A 15,282-nucleotide genomic window follows, 5' to 3' on the forward strand; every position below is an offset into this window, starting at 1 on the left:
TACTCTGGGCTTTAGTTTCCAGTTGGGTTTTATGAATGAAAGTAAGCGGTTGAGGGAGGCGTAGTAATCGAGGAACAACTGCATCTTCACCTGAACACCTGAACACCTTTTTGTTTCCGCCCAAATGTTGAAAGGTCTAAAAGTTTGATAATTCTTCATGTTGGGCTGATGTTAGTTTACTGTCAAGCGTTTGGTGTGTGGCTGTGTGTTTTGTTGGTGGACAAGGTCGTTGTGTTGAGAGGCCTGAGCTTGGTTCTGGCTTGGCTGTGTGTGTCCTGTGCTCCCAGGGGACAGCCATCAACAGGCTCATCATGTTGGAAGGGAGCCAGCTGCAAGGGGCAGACCCCTGGACCTGCTACATGGAAGAGGTCCTGGGGGTTTGGGAAGAATTCCTGGCTGTGGGGGAGTCGGCCCTGGGTGGGGTGGGGATGGCCCTTCCGCCCGGCCAGAAGGAAGTCTGTGGACTCTGCTTGGTGCCAGGCCAGCTGCCCTCAGTGTCCTGGGCCAGGGAAAGGGATGTTCCAGAGACGGACAGCAAGGAGAAGAAGCTTGGGCTGCCCTGGCCTGAGAGGCCGGTGCTGAGATCTGGGGCTTGGTAGGCTTCACTGACTGCTGGATGATGTGGAGCAGCCACTTCACTTCTCCGAGCCTCAGCTTTGTCGTCTGTGAAATGAAGAGAAATTAGACCTGTTCTCAGGGTGCTGTAAAAATTAACTGAGATGTACAGGAACCAGTGGGGACATCATATGGGGTATGTGAATCACTGGAGCTGTTGTTATCTTAAGGGAGGAACTTGAGGTGCCAGTGAGGAGGGCTCTTTGGAGGGTGGAGCTGCCTCCTGCTGGCCCCTGGTCCCTACTGGGGGACCACCCTCCCTGTCTCCCTCTTGGACTGTGAGTTTACTTTTCCTGTGTCTTCTTCTTTCTGGGTTCCCAGCCTAGAAGGTACCAAAGTGAGACTGATTTGGGTGGCTAAGGGGACAGGCACCCTGTTCCCGGAAGACCCCAGGGTATGCACTGAGAGGGTGGTGTGGGGAACATTTTGGGAAACTCCCAGAAGGTGATGATGCAGCTGGACACCGAGGTTCGTGGTCTGACCTGCGTGTTCTTGGACTTCTCCGAGACAGCACAGGTGGGAACTTGAAGCTTCGGGTAGGTGTTGGTGAGGAGGACCAGGTAGCTGCCACGGGGTTTCCTGTAGAGGGTGAAGCCATACTTTTTACACTTTGTGGAACCCTAGTTCAATTTCTTATAAAACAAGCCCACTCAAAATCAGAATGGGTTTGTGGATGGGGAAGGTCCACCAAAGCCTGAACGAGTCTTTCAGTGTTTTACAGGTTCTTAGTTTCTTGAAGGCCCCAGTGCTTGTTGGATGGCTGTTTCTGAAGTTTGCATTCTAAGCTCTGGCACCATCTGGAGAGAATTCCACCCACCCCACCTTGGAGCTAGACTGGAGACTCTTGGTCCTGGGGCTGATGGGCCAGGGGTGTGGATGCTGCCTCTTTTTCTGGGTCTTCCCTTCCTCACGTTGATTCTTCTCCCTCGCTGTTCTCTGCACCTTTTATTCAACAGACAACTGAGCAGAAGTTCAGCAGGGCTGGGCTGGGGCTGGACAGGCTGGAGAATGAGAGGATTGCGAGGAGCTTCTGCATGTAGTGAGCTTGGGGTTAGGTACCATTGGCTGCGAGAAGAATCAGTTTAGCAGGCGGACAGCATTTTTTTAAGAAAATGAAATAAAATTGAACAGAATGTTTTGGGAGTGCGATATACTGATCCTAAGTTGGGTGTTATTTTGTACAACATGTAGTTGTGACTTGTGTATGCACACGTGTGTGGTTTGCAGCTTGTGGGGTGTTGGCCACCAAAGGGAGGGTTGGGGAGCCTGCCTGGCAGTTCTCATCACCCCTGGTCCCTTGGCCCTCTGAAGAGTGGTGGGGTTTCCATGTGGGTGTTTTCCTTATTGTGGGTCCTAGTCGGAAAGTGTTTTGGTAAAATGTTGGTATGTTGTTCTTGCAGAGTGGAGAGCCAGCTCCCTTTTAAACTGCAGACTTTATCGTCTCCTCTCTAAAATTAGGATGCCTGAGGTGAATGCATGTTCAGTAGTGAAATGTAAATGTGCTCTAAGGACACCTTAATTTTAACTAGTAATATTCCTTGCCTTTGTCTTTTTGGGAAGGTACAATTTAAATATGCTAAACTTAAGTATTTGCAATACTCTCAGATCCAATTTTCATCTGGAGCCATTTATGACCAAGGGTTGTCACCTGGTTTTTATGTGGTGTACTTTGAAAAATATTTTACATGAGCTACTTCTCAGCAATCCAGTGTGGTGGCTACAGTTGATGTCACCCATTTTATAGATGTGAAACCAATGCTACCAGGTTAGGAAGCTGCCCATGGCCATGGGATCAGTGGGAGGTGGGGTCAGTGGGAGGAGGGTCCGTGGGAGGAGGAGCTGGGATTCCTGCTGTGGCCTGTGCACCTTCCTGGGCACTGCAGCATCTCCTCAGGCAGGGCCAGCAGGGTTTTTGAACACCCAGGAGGTACTCACCCTTGCTAACTGCTGGGTAGGTGGAGTAGAGGCCACAGAAGCAGAGCATGCTTTTGACCAAGGCACAGATGTGGACAGAGGGCTCTCGTGATTTGTGAGGAGAGTCTGTCATTGTGTCCGCCCAGGAAAAACAAAGTCCTGTGCCTGATAAGGAGTTGAATGATTAAAGCAAAGGACCCACGTCTGAACCTGGGCCATTTGGTGATCAATGGCCAAGTGCAGCGGTCACTCTGTACCTCACATGTCTCCATCCCCTGTCCAGGCCCTTTGTGTTGCTTGGCAGGAGCCCGAGGACAGGAGTCTCCTGGAATTATGACACTCAAGTGTTGCAAAATCTCCACACTGAAGGAGCCAAGTGGTCACCCATCTGACCTTGGGTCAGAGCAGCCTCCTCCCTGTACCTTTTTTATGTTCCATGGTTTTGGTGACAGACTCTGAGACTGAGTGGGCCAGAGTTCTTCACCTCCCTCTCCCCCCTTCTCTGAGGTCATTAAAGCTTGATGCTAAAGTACAAGGTGTATATGTGAGAAACCCGAAGTAGAAACCAGCACTGGCTGCAGGGGTGAGCCCTGTGAATTTTGTTTGGAATTTAACTCATCCCATTGGTTTTTGGTGTGTGTCAGAATATGTGTAAATGTCCTTTGCTTTAATCATTTAACTCATTTTAATATGGGTTCATGTTATGAATAGTTTGGCACCTTTTGCTATTCAGTGTGTAGCTTTTCATTTTTAGTATTTATGGAGCAATGCCTCTCCCCATTTTTAATGTCCTCATAATATTCCATTCTATGGTTGTTTTACTTGGCTTTTTTGCTGCTGTGACTGAAAGATCTGAACAGAACAATTGTAGAGAAGGAAAAGTTGAGGGCTCACAGTTTTAGAGGTTTTAGTCCATAGAAGGCCAGCTCTATTCCTCAGGGCTCAAGGTGAGGCAGAACATGGCGGAAGAGTATGGCAGAGAGAAGAGACTCCACTCACCTTCTCCAGCCACACCCCACCTGCTTCAGTTACCACTCAATCTCATCAGGTGAAGGCTCTCATAACCCAGTCATTTTTTCTACACAGTTTCTTGCATTGTCTCACATGTGAGCTTTTGGGGGATACCACATCTAAATCAGAACATTCTGCTCCTGGCCCTCCAAAACTCACACTCGTCTGACAATGCAAAATACATTTAGCGCATTCCTAAGAGTCCCCATAGTCTCAGCAGTTCCAAGATTGCTCAAAGTTCAGGTCCAGAGTCTTCTCCGAGGCTCAAGGCAGTCTTGCATTGTAAGCTCCTATAAAATTAAAAGCAATTTACAAGTATCCAGTAAACATTTCATTCACAAAAATAGGGCCATAGAAAAACAGGAGGGGACCAAAGGAAGACCAAAATCCAGCTGGGCAAACAAGTCCTGTAGTTCTGTGTGTGGCATCTGGAGCACATAGCAAGATGTCCTCTCCAAAGGGCTTCTGCCCCTGTGGCCACGTTGGTCGCAGCCCAAATGGCTTTTCTGTTGGCTTATCTCTGCTCAATTCCTGCAGCTTTCCTAGGATGATGTCCCATGTTACTAGTATTTTTTAATCTTGGGGGTCTCCACTGCAGCTTCAGCTTCCTCCTCAAATCTCCACACATCACCTTCTCAGGGGCTGTCTGCAGGGACTCCAACCCTGTGGCACTTTGCCTCGCCTCCCAGGCCTTCCTTTGAAATCTTAGTGGAAGCCTCCGTGATCCCCTAATTCCAGCATTCTGCATTCTTGCAGAACCAGCACCATCATATTGAGCAGTAGCCAAACCTCCAGGGATCCTGTTTGCACCAGCCTGAGCTGAGCACTTTGAACAAACTTCCTAGGGCTCCTGGTGCAAGAAGGGTGCCCCATTGGTCTCTTCTCCAGAGAATTTTTACTTTTACTTCTTTGAGTCTGAAATAGGTCTTGCCAGCTCCTGAGATGCCCTCCAGCCATCTTTCTTATTGTCTCCCAGGAAGTCTTTAGCATTTCTTTAGCAGTGGTAATGTTTTTAACAACTCAACTATCTTAGCCCAAGTTTTACTCCCACCTTTCTAGTCCAAGTTTTTCAAATCTGTTCTGCTGTCTGCTTCTGATTATCACAATAAATTTGGCTAAAAGCCGCCAGCAATATCAACGCCAAGGCCTGAATGCTATGCTATCTAGACCTTTCTTCTGTCAGATTAAAAATCAGCTTCACAGAAAGTACCAGGATATGGGCAAAATGCAGACAACTTCTCAGCCAGAACATGACAGGAATGGCCTCTACTCCATAACCACCAGTGTCCTCCTTTTCCTCTTGAGCCTTCACCGTTCACAGTCCCATTGGCATTTTGGTTTTATGAACTCCCACCAGAATTAATCATTAAGCTCCGCTTACAGCAGTCTAAAGCATTTCCAGCTTGCGCTGCTAAGCATTTAAAAATTCCAATTCCAACCTGCTCCAGAAGCCTCTGAACCACATGGTCAGGTTAGTCATAGCAACGACCCCACTCCTGGTACCAGTTTCTGTTTCAGTCAGCGTTTTTGCTATTGTGATTAAAAGATCTGACCAGAACAATTGTAGAGGAGGAAAAGTTTATTTGAGGGCTCATGGTTTCAGAGGTCTTAGTCCAAGGCTAGCTCCATTCCTCAGGGCTTGAAGTGAGGCAGAACATGGTGGAAGAGTGTGGGAAGCAGAGGGAAGCAGCTCACAGAGGATCAGGAAGCAGAGAGACTCCACTCACCAGATGCAAAATATATAGCCCAAAGCCATGCCCCCAATGCCCCACCTCCTCCAGCCACACCCTACCTGCCTTCAGCTACCACTCAGTTAATCCCATCAGGTGATCAATTTACTGATTGGGTAAGGCTCTCATAACCCAATCCTTTCTTCTCTGCACCTTTTGCATTGTCTCACACATGAGCTTTTGGGGGACACCACATTTAAACATAACAATGTTGTGGTTGGTAATTTATTAATACAGAGTTGTGTAGATATTTAAGTTATTCCTAATTTTCCCTATTATAAAGAGACAGCAATTACTGTCTTTGACCTAGGATCTTACTATGTCTGTAGATGAGTTTGTAGCAGTGAAATTGCTGGGGTTTGTTAGCATGTGTATATGAAAGGGTAGCTGTTGCAACAGAGTTGACCCCATTGATGACCCCATGAGGGGTAGGTGTCTGTAATTCCCACCTCACCAATCCAGCAGTTCTTAGGAAGTGCTTTGATTTTAGACCCTCTAAAGGCCACATTTGATTTACATATCTATGTGAATGGTATTTTCTTCTCATATATTATCGACCAGATATATTTCTTCTTGTGAACTTTTTATATATTTTGCTTGTTTTTCCAGAGGGCTGGTATGAGGCCATCTTAAGCTGATCTTGATCTTCTAGAAGTGGATGGGGTTAGCAGAACTTGCGGGGCGATGAGAGCTGTGGCAGAGCTTTTGAATTTTGACTCAAGTTCCAAGAAAGCAGTGTTTCTTGGCAATTTGTGAAGCCTGGAGGTGGATTCTTCCAAATTTGTACTAAAGCAGAATCTTCTAATGTAACAGCTAGGTGAGGAGCCTCGAGACTTGGGTCACTGTGCCATTTTGACAGTGTTAGCAGTGCTGCCCTTCTGGGACCATGTGGGGTTGGGGTGTCGGTGCCCTTGGGTGTCTGTAGTTGCCAGGAGTTGTGCAGATTAATTATAGGGTGCTGCCTGCCATACTGGGTGGGAGCCTTGAAGAAGGAGATCCCTTCATGCCCCCCAGGAGCTCCCTCCACAGAGCTCCACATTTATCTAGGCAGAATTTACCCAGGAAAGAATATCCAGCGGTCCAGACTGGAAGACTGCATGTTCAGCAAGAATGAGAGCTTGCGTGTTTTCGTAACCTCACAGTTTCTCAGAAAGCCAGTGGTCCAGCTTTGAGAACCCAATCTGGCCTCAGGAGTTTTGCTGATAATTGACTGGATTCTCTGTCAAAAGCTTTTAAACTAGGGACTGTGGAGCCTGCAAGCTTTGCGCCACATTGTGAGATTGAAACCAGTAGGTTTTAAGGCCGTGTGGTAAGGGGGGATGAGTAGCAGGTGTCTTACGCTGTTGAACAGGAAATGTAAGCATTTTGTTTTGTTCCTAAGCTTTTTCTTACCTTCTGTTACCTAGAGATTATTTAAGTACTTTCTTCTTCAAAACAAATACTGCCTTACTGCCTGGTCAGGTGTCTTCCAACACCAGGAAACGCAAATAGCGACTGATGAGGTCATCTGAGATCCTGGCATGCTAGGAGTCAGCTCATCTGGGCCGGTTTTTGTCTGGCTTCTTATCTTCAGGCAAATTGAATTAATTTCTTCCTTAAGCCTTTTACTTTAAATGCAACAGGAGGAAGTGAAATTTGGGAATTTCCGCCCAGCTGGTTTATTCTTGTAATCTTTAAATATTTGCCTATTATTTATTCAGAAGAAAACCTGGGAGAGGGACGGAGAAAAGAGAGCCCTGGGTACCCCCAGCACCTGTGTACCCTCAGCCAAGCAGGTGCCTGTGTGACTGGGTTTACCCTGGCCCCACCTATCTTGTTACCCCTCTACTCCAAGTTGATGTCAAAGAAGTTTTTTAATCAAATGGTATTCATCTTCCTGGAATGAGTTCTGGTTAATACGGTGTTCTCCCTCTTAAAAATAATTGTCGTGAAATACACATAAGACAAAATTTATTACCTTAACCTTAATGCTTGTTTAACTGTTGAGTAGATTTCTGCTTCCGCATGGAGGCATTTTCAGATCCGCAGAGAAGTTATCCATACAGGGGAGAGCGGCAGGTATCGGAGCTATTGGTTTCCTCCGAAGACCAACAGCAGTTGTGATGGCAGCGCCTTCTGGCTGCTTGCAGTAGGAAAGTACTCCAGCCTCAACTAGTGGCACCCACAGTGGGTGAGCAAGCAGAAAATCAGTCTTGGCTCCTTCTGCCACGGGGGATGGTGGTGCAGTTCCGGGGAGCTCTGCTCAAGGCACTTTCCGTGTAAGGGCTTATTTCCTTAACATAAGGCCCTTGGAGCAGCAATGTGCTCAGGATCCTTCTGGTTTGAAACTTTTCAGATTCTGGAGATCACCTTGAGTTTGTTTACTCTGAGGGGGAGGGATGCTTTGTTCTGGAGGACAGGAGAGCAGAGCAACAATTAGTTTAAATTATTAAAGATGCCTATTAGGTTGCTAAGCGTGAAGGAGTGCAGCTTTTATCTTGGCCTGATTAGAGCTGAAATTGGACCTTGCAGGTCATCCAGGCCCTCATGCAGAGGGAAGCTGGGCTGCAGAGATGAATACCATCCCATTAGAAGCTTTTTCTTTCATATGCATGAAAAATACCAGCAGTCCTTCATTCAGTGATAAGCATAGTCTGCATATGTATTCAAGGTTGAAGAGATTAGGAAGCTCTGGGGGATGGGAGAGGGGCTTGACAAAACTCATCCAAGGCCCGCTTCAGAATCCAGAGACCCCATTTCCAGTCTTGCACTGAACTCCAAGCCCTGTAATCTTGCATACGGACTTTGCTGCTCTGGGGCTTATCTCCAGCTCCCTTCTGAAAGGCCTGTATCTGCAGATTCTTGTGAGAGACACATGAGAATGAGATGTGCAAGGTAGAAGCTGTGCATATGCCTTTGACATTGTGCACACATGCTGCTCACACTCGGCACAGTGCAGCATACCAAAACCTCAGTGTAACTTCTGGGGTGATAATTTCTTTTATGGAGAGATTTGCTGTAAGAAGTGCCAGGGTTACAGAGAATGAGTTTTATATTGCACATCTTTTCAGGACCCCTCACCTTCACATGAAATTAGGTGAACCTGCACCACTAGCAAACTTAGAAAAGGCATATGTTTGTATCAGGACAGATTGAAAGCTCTGGCATTTACTTGTTTGAGAGGAAGGCAGGTCTGAGCCCCTCAAATGTGCTGGCTACGGGGTCTGCTGGATTCCTCAGTGGTGGCAGGAAGTGGATCATTCTGGAGCCTCCCCTAAAATCACAAAGGAGCCAGAGAGGGTTTCCTGTACTCTTTTCTTGTAGGCTTCCTTCGTTACTTCCAGGTCCCTGGCCAGTTCTAAGGCAGAACTCATGCATGCAGGGCATCTGACTTGCCACCTCTGAGCATGTTTCCGCCTACACTTATGCCTAATTCATAGGGTAGAGGTGAGGCTTATGTAAGGTTTTTTTTTTTTTTTTTTTTCCCCAAAAAACTGGAAGGCCAGGGCTTGATCAATGAGAGTAGTATAGCTTATAAAGAATAAAAAGAAAACTATTTGCTCTCACCCAATACTCTGACTCCAATAGTGTGGTCTCTTCCACACCAAGCATTTCTCCAGTTCTTGGCAGATACCAGCAGGTTCTGTGTCACCTGGAGCTAGTGTCACATCCCTCAGGTGATGGGCTTGGCTCATGAGACTGTACCGATGTTGAGTGCCACCTGCAAGCTGCAGCCTCCTGCTCTTCCGACCTCCTGCTCTTCCAACTGACTGGCTACAAATTGGGGCTTCCCAGGACCCGCTCTGGGTCTCTTTCCTAGGTCACACCTCCCCTAGCCTGCATTTAAACACAGCAATGCTGACTTTTTTTAGTTACTTATGTAGTGCTTCTCAGTCCATCCCAAGTCTTCACGTCCCTTCAGGGAACAAGGGACTGTGTCTTAAAATGTATTTTTATTTTTAATTAACACACAGTAATTGTAATATTTATGGGGTAGAGTGTGACATTAGTGCATGAAAGATGTGTAATGGTTAAGGTAACCAGCAAATATGTCATCTCAGACATATCATTTCATTGCGTTGGGAAGAGTCAAAATCCTTTCTACTAGCTCTTTTGGAATACTCAATTTTCAAGATTGAATATTTTGGAAAATTCCATTGAATTAGTGTGAATTCTAGTTATCCTGCTATGCGTCGAGCATTTGAAGTTGCTCTCCCTACCCTTCCTCACCTCTGTGCCCCAGGGCTGCATCTTTTTTGTGAGTAGATGCCCTGAACCTTTGCAGAGTGGCAGGTGAGAGGCTGTGGGCAGGCAGATGGCAGCACAGTGCGCGTGTCCCTCCAGTGGTGGGAGAAGAGTCCGCAGGCAAGGACCTGGCTGGGAACTGTTAGAAATCAGAAGTCAGTTGCTTCCCTTCTCAGGTGGAAGTAGTTTCTCTCAGCTGCTGCTATTGGGCACCCACTCTGCTGGCACATTCGGGGTGCCAGCTGTCTAGAATAGAGCCTCTTTCCTGAGGAACATTCAGTGTGTGAGACCTGTGCACCTTGGCAGAGCAGGCACAGGTGGCAGCAGCCATGAGGACTCTGCAGACAGGGCTCACAGGCATCAGAGAAGACACCCTGGTGACACCTGCAGTTTGTCTTCATGGGGCTTGGGCTCTCTGGGCTGGGCCCTGCCTGGGTGGAGGATGTTGCTGGTGGTGGTGGGTGTGTGGAGAACATTCCAGAAACAAAATAATCTGCGCAGTGTGAAAGTGGAATGTGTGAGTTGGATGGGGAGTTGTTCACTTTGATTGGTTCTGGTGGCTTCCCCCATTGACTGTGTGTGTCCTATCTGTGCTGTCTCCTTAGGCCCAGACCATGAACTACGTTGGGCAGCTGGCCGGCCAGGTGTTTGTCACTGTGAAGGAGCTCTACAAGGGGCTGAACCCTGCTACTCTGTCGGGATGCATCGATATCATTGTCATCCGGCAGCCCAATGGGAGTCTGCAGTGCTCCCCTTTCCATGTCCGCTTCGGGAAGATGGGGGTTCTGCGTTCCCGGGAGAAAGTGGTGAGACTGGGCCCCGTCAGCCAGTGCATGGCTTCCTTAAGGACTGCATCCTGCTCCTGTGTTGTTGCACACCCGAGCTCTGAGACCTGGCTTTTAGCTGTCCCTTGGGAACGGCAGTTCCCTGAGTCACTAATTCAAACTGCTCTGGTGGCTGTGACTGTCAGTTACTCTGAAAGATAGAGGCACAGCTGTTTATCAAGGCCCAGGTTCTGTGGCTCAGGGGGACCGTGGGGCAGCGCTGGCCTGCCTCTGCTCTCTTCTGCCGAGGCCTCAGCCAGAAGGCTCACAGGTTGGCACTGGATTCCTCCTCGCATTTGCTCTCTCCCAGGACCAGTGCTTGGCTGGGAGGTGTTGAGGTAGTCTGAAGTTGAACTCTTATCACTAACCAGCTGTGAGACCCTGGGTTCAGCCCCGACATTAGAAAAGGAGAGGCTGGACCCCAGGTGGGCTCTGAGGAGCTCTTCCATTCTGGGTCTCATCCCTCATGGTCAAGGGCCTCTTAGCCCAGAACCCCAGTGCTCAGGGCACTGGGGTTGAAGTGTGTGGGGGTGTGGCTGCTCCCTGAGGTGTCCTGGTGGAGCTCCTGTGTTCCTAACCATGCCTTTCCCTCAGGTTGACATAGAAATCAACGGTGAATCCGTGGATTTGCATATGAAGTTGGGTGATAATGGAGAAGCATTTTTTGTTCAAGAGACTGATAATGATCAGGTGAGGAAGGCTGTGTGGTCAGAGTCACTTCCACATTTTGAGCTTTGCCTATTTTTTCTTTCTCTTTAAAAGGATTTTGTTTAACTTTTAATTATTTTAGTTTTTATTTTGTTGTTCATTGTTTGGTGTTCTATCTAGCTAGGATTCCTTTGCCAAATCCAAGGCTACAAAGATTTACTGCTGTTTCCTTCCAAGACAAACCAAACTACTTTTTAATTTTTAAATGTTTTTGGAGGGACCAGGGTTTGAACACAGGCACTGCTCATGCTAGGCAAGCTCTGCCACAGAGCTGTACCTGCTTCCCCTTGAACTCTTTTGCTCACCGAAGGGATCTGAGTAGTGATTCCTCCTTGAGATCCTTGTGAACTAGATCCTTTTACCAGCAGAGAGCATGGTGGGAAGGAATGGCTCCCTGTAGCCCCAGGCCTAAGTGAACGCCTAGAGTGCTGGTGTTCCTGTGAGGTTCGAAGCGGGAAGGCCGTGTCCTGTCATGGCCCTGTGGCTGTCAGGGACCCCAGCTGTCTGCTCTGTCTCTGTGAATGCGAAGGCCTGAGGATGCCTGATGGTTCCTAAGGGTGTCCTGACGGGACCTCTTCATACTGAAGCAGCCACTTGCCTTTTCAGCCTGTTCACACCTATTAGGCTGCAAGAAGTGTTGTGGGCTGGGGAGCCACAGAGGCTGCACCCTGCAGTGGCCTGCTCCCCTCCACCTCACTGGGCATCTGGGAGGCTCCTGGAAGATGCGCTGCGTCCTGCACCACTGATCATGGACAGTGCTGGCTCACACACAAAAATAAAAAGAAATAAAAAAGTTGAAAAAAGAACAAATAGAAACAAAAAGAAAAATATTTAAAAGGTACACACACATTCGCTCTGCCCGTCTCCCCCACCCACATTGACAAGCCGAGTTGCCTTCTAGCACCAAGTGGTGACCTAGAGCCCTTCCTTTTTCTCTCTGCTCTGGGTATTTCAGGTGAGGAAGAAATGTGGAGGCTTGAAATCACTGGTTCTTGATTCACTGGGTTCTAATTATGTGAATACAGATGGCATTTGGTAAATTGCTGACCTGGCTATTGCTCCTTGAGCCCAAATTAATCAGACTCTTGTAAATGCGTCCTTTCCCCAGGAAGTGATCCCCATGTACCTGGCCACCTCCCCTATCCTGTCAGAAGGAGCTTCGAGAATGGAGTCCCAGCTGAAAAGGAACTCTGCAGACAGGGTGAGGAGCCTGGACCCTTGCATGCCTCCCCAGGTTGTGCCACCCAGCGAGACCTCATCCAGTGGCTCCTTGGTAAAGAAGAGGCGGAAAAGGAGGAGGAAGTCCCAACTGGACAGCCTGAAGAGGGACGACAACACGAACACATCTGAGGACGAAGACATGTTTCCCATAGAGATGAGCTCGGATGAGGACTCGGGGCCGCTGGACGGCAGCAGGTGAAGGCCCAGGGAGGGCGGGGCACATGGGGTTGGAGGAAGTAGCTTTTAAGATGGTTTTTATAAGCTCTTTATTTTTACTCCTCAGAATTTCTTACTTTTAGGCCCTTTAGTCTGGATTTTGGAATCGAGTGTCTTGAGTGGAGTTGAGATTCTGTGTAGCTTCTCATTGGGAGAGTGCAGGAGAGGGCCAGCTCCATGGCTGCGGAGTTCAGCTCAGAGTAGAACCCGGAAGCAGGACACAGTCGATGAGCAGTGGGTGGACAAAGTCATTTCCTCAGACCTTGTTAGTTAGTTTTTGGTGCTGGGGGTGAAACCCAGAGCCTTAGCAGCCTAAGAAGCGCGCACAGGAGCTCTGGGCTCTGTTTTGAGCACCAGCTCTGTGCGTGGCTGTTGGCTATTTGTAGGTTGCTGACATGTGACAGGCTGAGGCTGAAATGACTAGTGCATGCTCACTTTCGTCTGCATCCCCACTGTGTCCTTCTTAATTTAGGCTAGGCCCAAAGTTTAATGGATATTTTTCCCCCTATTTTTTTTGTTTCTAAGAATGTAGTGAAATTCTCTTTTTATGTATTGCTGTTTTGGTGAAAAATGCCAGTAAGGAAGACAAAACTCATTTTTAAAGAATACTTGCTGTTTCTATTTTACATATAATTTAGTGTTCTTTTTGATAATTGTTTTTACATCTTGTTAACATAAACAGGGGATAAGGAACAACAGGAATGTCCCTGCTTCCTTGTTCAAGATAGGATTTATTTTTTTCTGGCTAAAGATGAAGGTGGGTGGGCAGCGATGCTCTTCCTCACTCCAGTGGCCTCCAGGCTGCTGTGGGTGCAGAAGTGGGGGCTGGGCTTGTTCTTGCACCTCTGGGTGATGTTGAGCTCTGGAACTTGACTGCAGGCATTGCAGGCCCCATGCAGGCAGATGGCCTCTGCAGGAGTGAATCACATCCTTGCTGTGAGCATGCTCATGTATCAGAGACTAGGCAGTGTGGCCCTCCCTTGGTGATGAAAAGATACATTTGGTTGATGTCATTTATTTATTCTGGCTGACAGAACATGGTTCAGGCCTGGCCCTGTAGTTACAAGGCAGTTCCACCTGCATATAGCAAGGGTTTTATAACCCCTGGGTCTGGTTTTGGGCCAGATCTGCCTCTCATACATTTGTGAGGTATAATGCAGAGGGTGACAGTAAGATGCTGCAGTGGGACAGGAAAACAGGGTGACGTGCCCTATGACTGAGTCCAAATGCTTAAACAAAGCATTTTTAAATTTGTGACTCAGCCTGACACACAAACACATTTTTTGTGCTCATCTCTATATTTTTCTCTCTCCACTGCCTAAGCTGTCACGCTGGTTGATGAAATACTTAGAGAAAGAACTTAGAACTTGACTTTATTATGAATATGTCCCTGGAAGTTCTTTGACTCTAACCTTTTTTCCTCCAGAACTCTTTCTAGTGACATACCGCCATTCCAAGATGAGGTTCCCAAGGAAAACCTCCCTTCAGTCTTGCCTTATCCCCAGTCAGCATCATACCCCAATTCAGATCGAGAGTGGTCCCCCAACCCCAGGTGAGTTGCCTGTGTGTGGGTCATGGTTCACTCGTCCCTGACTAGAGTTAGGAGCCAGTTACCGGAAGCATGTCAAAGAAAATAATGGAATATCAATACCAAAGAAAACAATTAGGACCAGAAAACCTCAATGTAGAGTAGCAGGTACTGAGTAAACCAGGACAGGCGCAGATCACACACTGAATTCATTTGCTGAGTTAGCTGTCTGCCGGTGATGCTGGAGGAGAAATGCTGGCTAGTTATGAAGTGCTGATTGTTAGCAGGAGGCAGGGTGGCAGAGGCCATCATGGTCCTTGGTGAAGTCAGGTTCAGAGAAGAGAGGTTCCAGCTGCTGAGGTCCCTCAGGGCTGCTACAGTGACGGCTTACCCCACACCTAACCCATGCTGCTCGATTCAAGAGTGTGTATTTCCCTGAACACATGGAGCTGCCTAGGAGCTCCCAGGTGAACTTGGCTGCTAGGTGTGCAGATCGCCTTCCTGAAGACTCCACAGATTTAAATCAGGGAAACCTTGGAGAACACAGGAGCACTTTTGCCTGGTTTTTCCCTCTGGGGAAGGGAATGGATCTAAATTGTGTGTTCTCAAAAGGGGCAGTATCACTCCTATCACTCCTGTTGTATCAAAAACTGGTTCTTGGGTGGCAAACAGATCCTAGATGATATAAAGCCTTGCCGTCTCTGACAGGGTACGGCATTAGAATGCCATGGGAGTGGGGTCAGACTACTAATTTCTTGAAATGCTCAGGGGTGTGGTGTTAATGAGAGAAAAAAGTGAGAAAAATACTTGTCTACGGACAGTCATGTCCTTGGGTGGTTCCTCTGGAGTGGCCTGAAATGGAGCTGGACGAGCTCCTGAAGCTCTGTGTGCTGTAGAGGGCTCCAACCCGAGGCTGGTCTCAGCACTCTCCTGGGTCCAGTTGGCTCAGGGTGATCTCAAGAGAGAGGCAGCAGCATGTGCTGATGTTGGGGGGTGGGCACTGGGTGGGTGTGTCCTGTGCCTGTGCCCAGCCAGGGCTGGCATCGAATGTTGGTCCCAGGGTGAGTCTGGGGCTCTGATGGATGGTGACCAGCCCTGTCTGATAGAAATACAGTGCTTAGCTACATATGTAATTTTAATTTTTTTGGTAGCCATATTTAAAAAGTACAAAGAGTGAAATTAATTTTAAGGGTAGATTTCATTTGACCCAGTCTATCTGAAATATTATTTCCACAAGTAGTCAATTTAAAGATAAAACCAATGAGATAGTTCATGTTCTGTGTTCATGCTG

At 47.8% G+C, this 15,282-nt stretch overlaps 1 protein-coding gene across 9 annotated transcripts in view; it reads left to right on the forward strand.

The window, feature by feature from the left end:
• Lpin1 (lipin 1) overlaps positions 1 to 15,282 on the forward strand; it is a 112,742-nt gene that overhangs the window by 52,760 nt on the left and 44,700 nt on the right. For 5 of the 9 annotated variants that reach the window (XM_076833084.1, XM_076833085.1, XM_076833093.2 and 2 more), the window contains 4 exons: positions 10,100 to 10,300; positions 10,913 to 11,008; positions 12,135 to 12,442; positions 13,890 to 14,015. In XM_076833084.1, coding sequence (XP_076689199.1) covers positions 10,100 to 10,300; positions 10,913 to 11,008; positions 12,135 to 12,442; positions 13,890 to 14,015 — 731 coding nt within the window. The other 4 variants (XM_076833092.1, XM_076833086.1, XM_076833090.1 and 1 more) reach the window with 4 other exon arrangements.

This window comes from Callospermophilus lateralis, chromosome 14, assembly GCF_048772815.1.
Source record: "Callospermophilus lateralis isolate mCalLat2 chromosome 14, mCalLat2.hap1, whole genome shotgun sequence".
In the NCBI taxonomy this organism is placed as follows: domain Eukaryota; kingdom Metazoa; phylum Chordata; class Mammalia; order Rodentia; family Sciuridae; genus Callospermophilus; species Callospermophilus lateralis.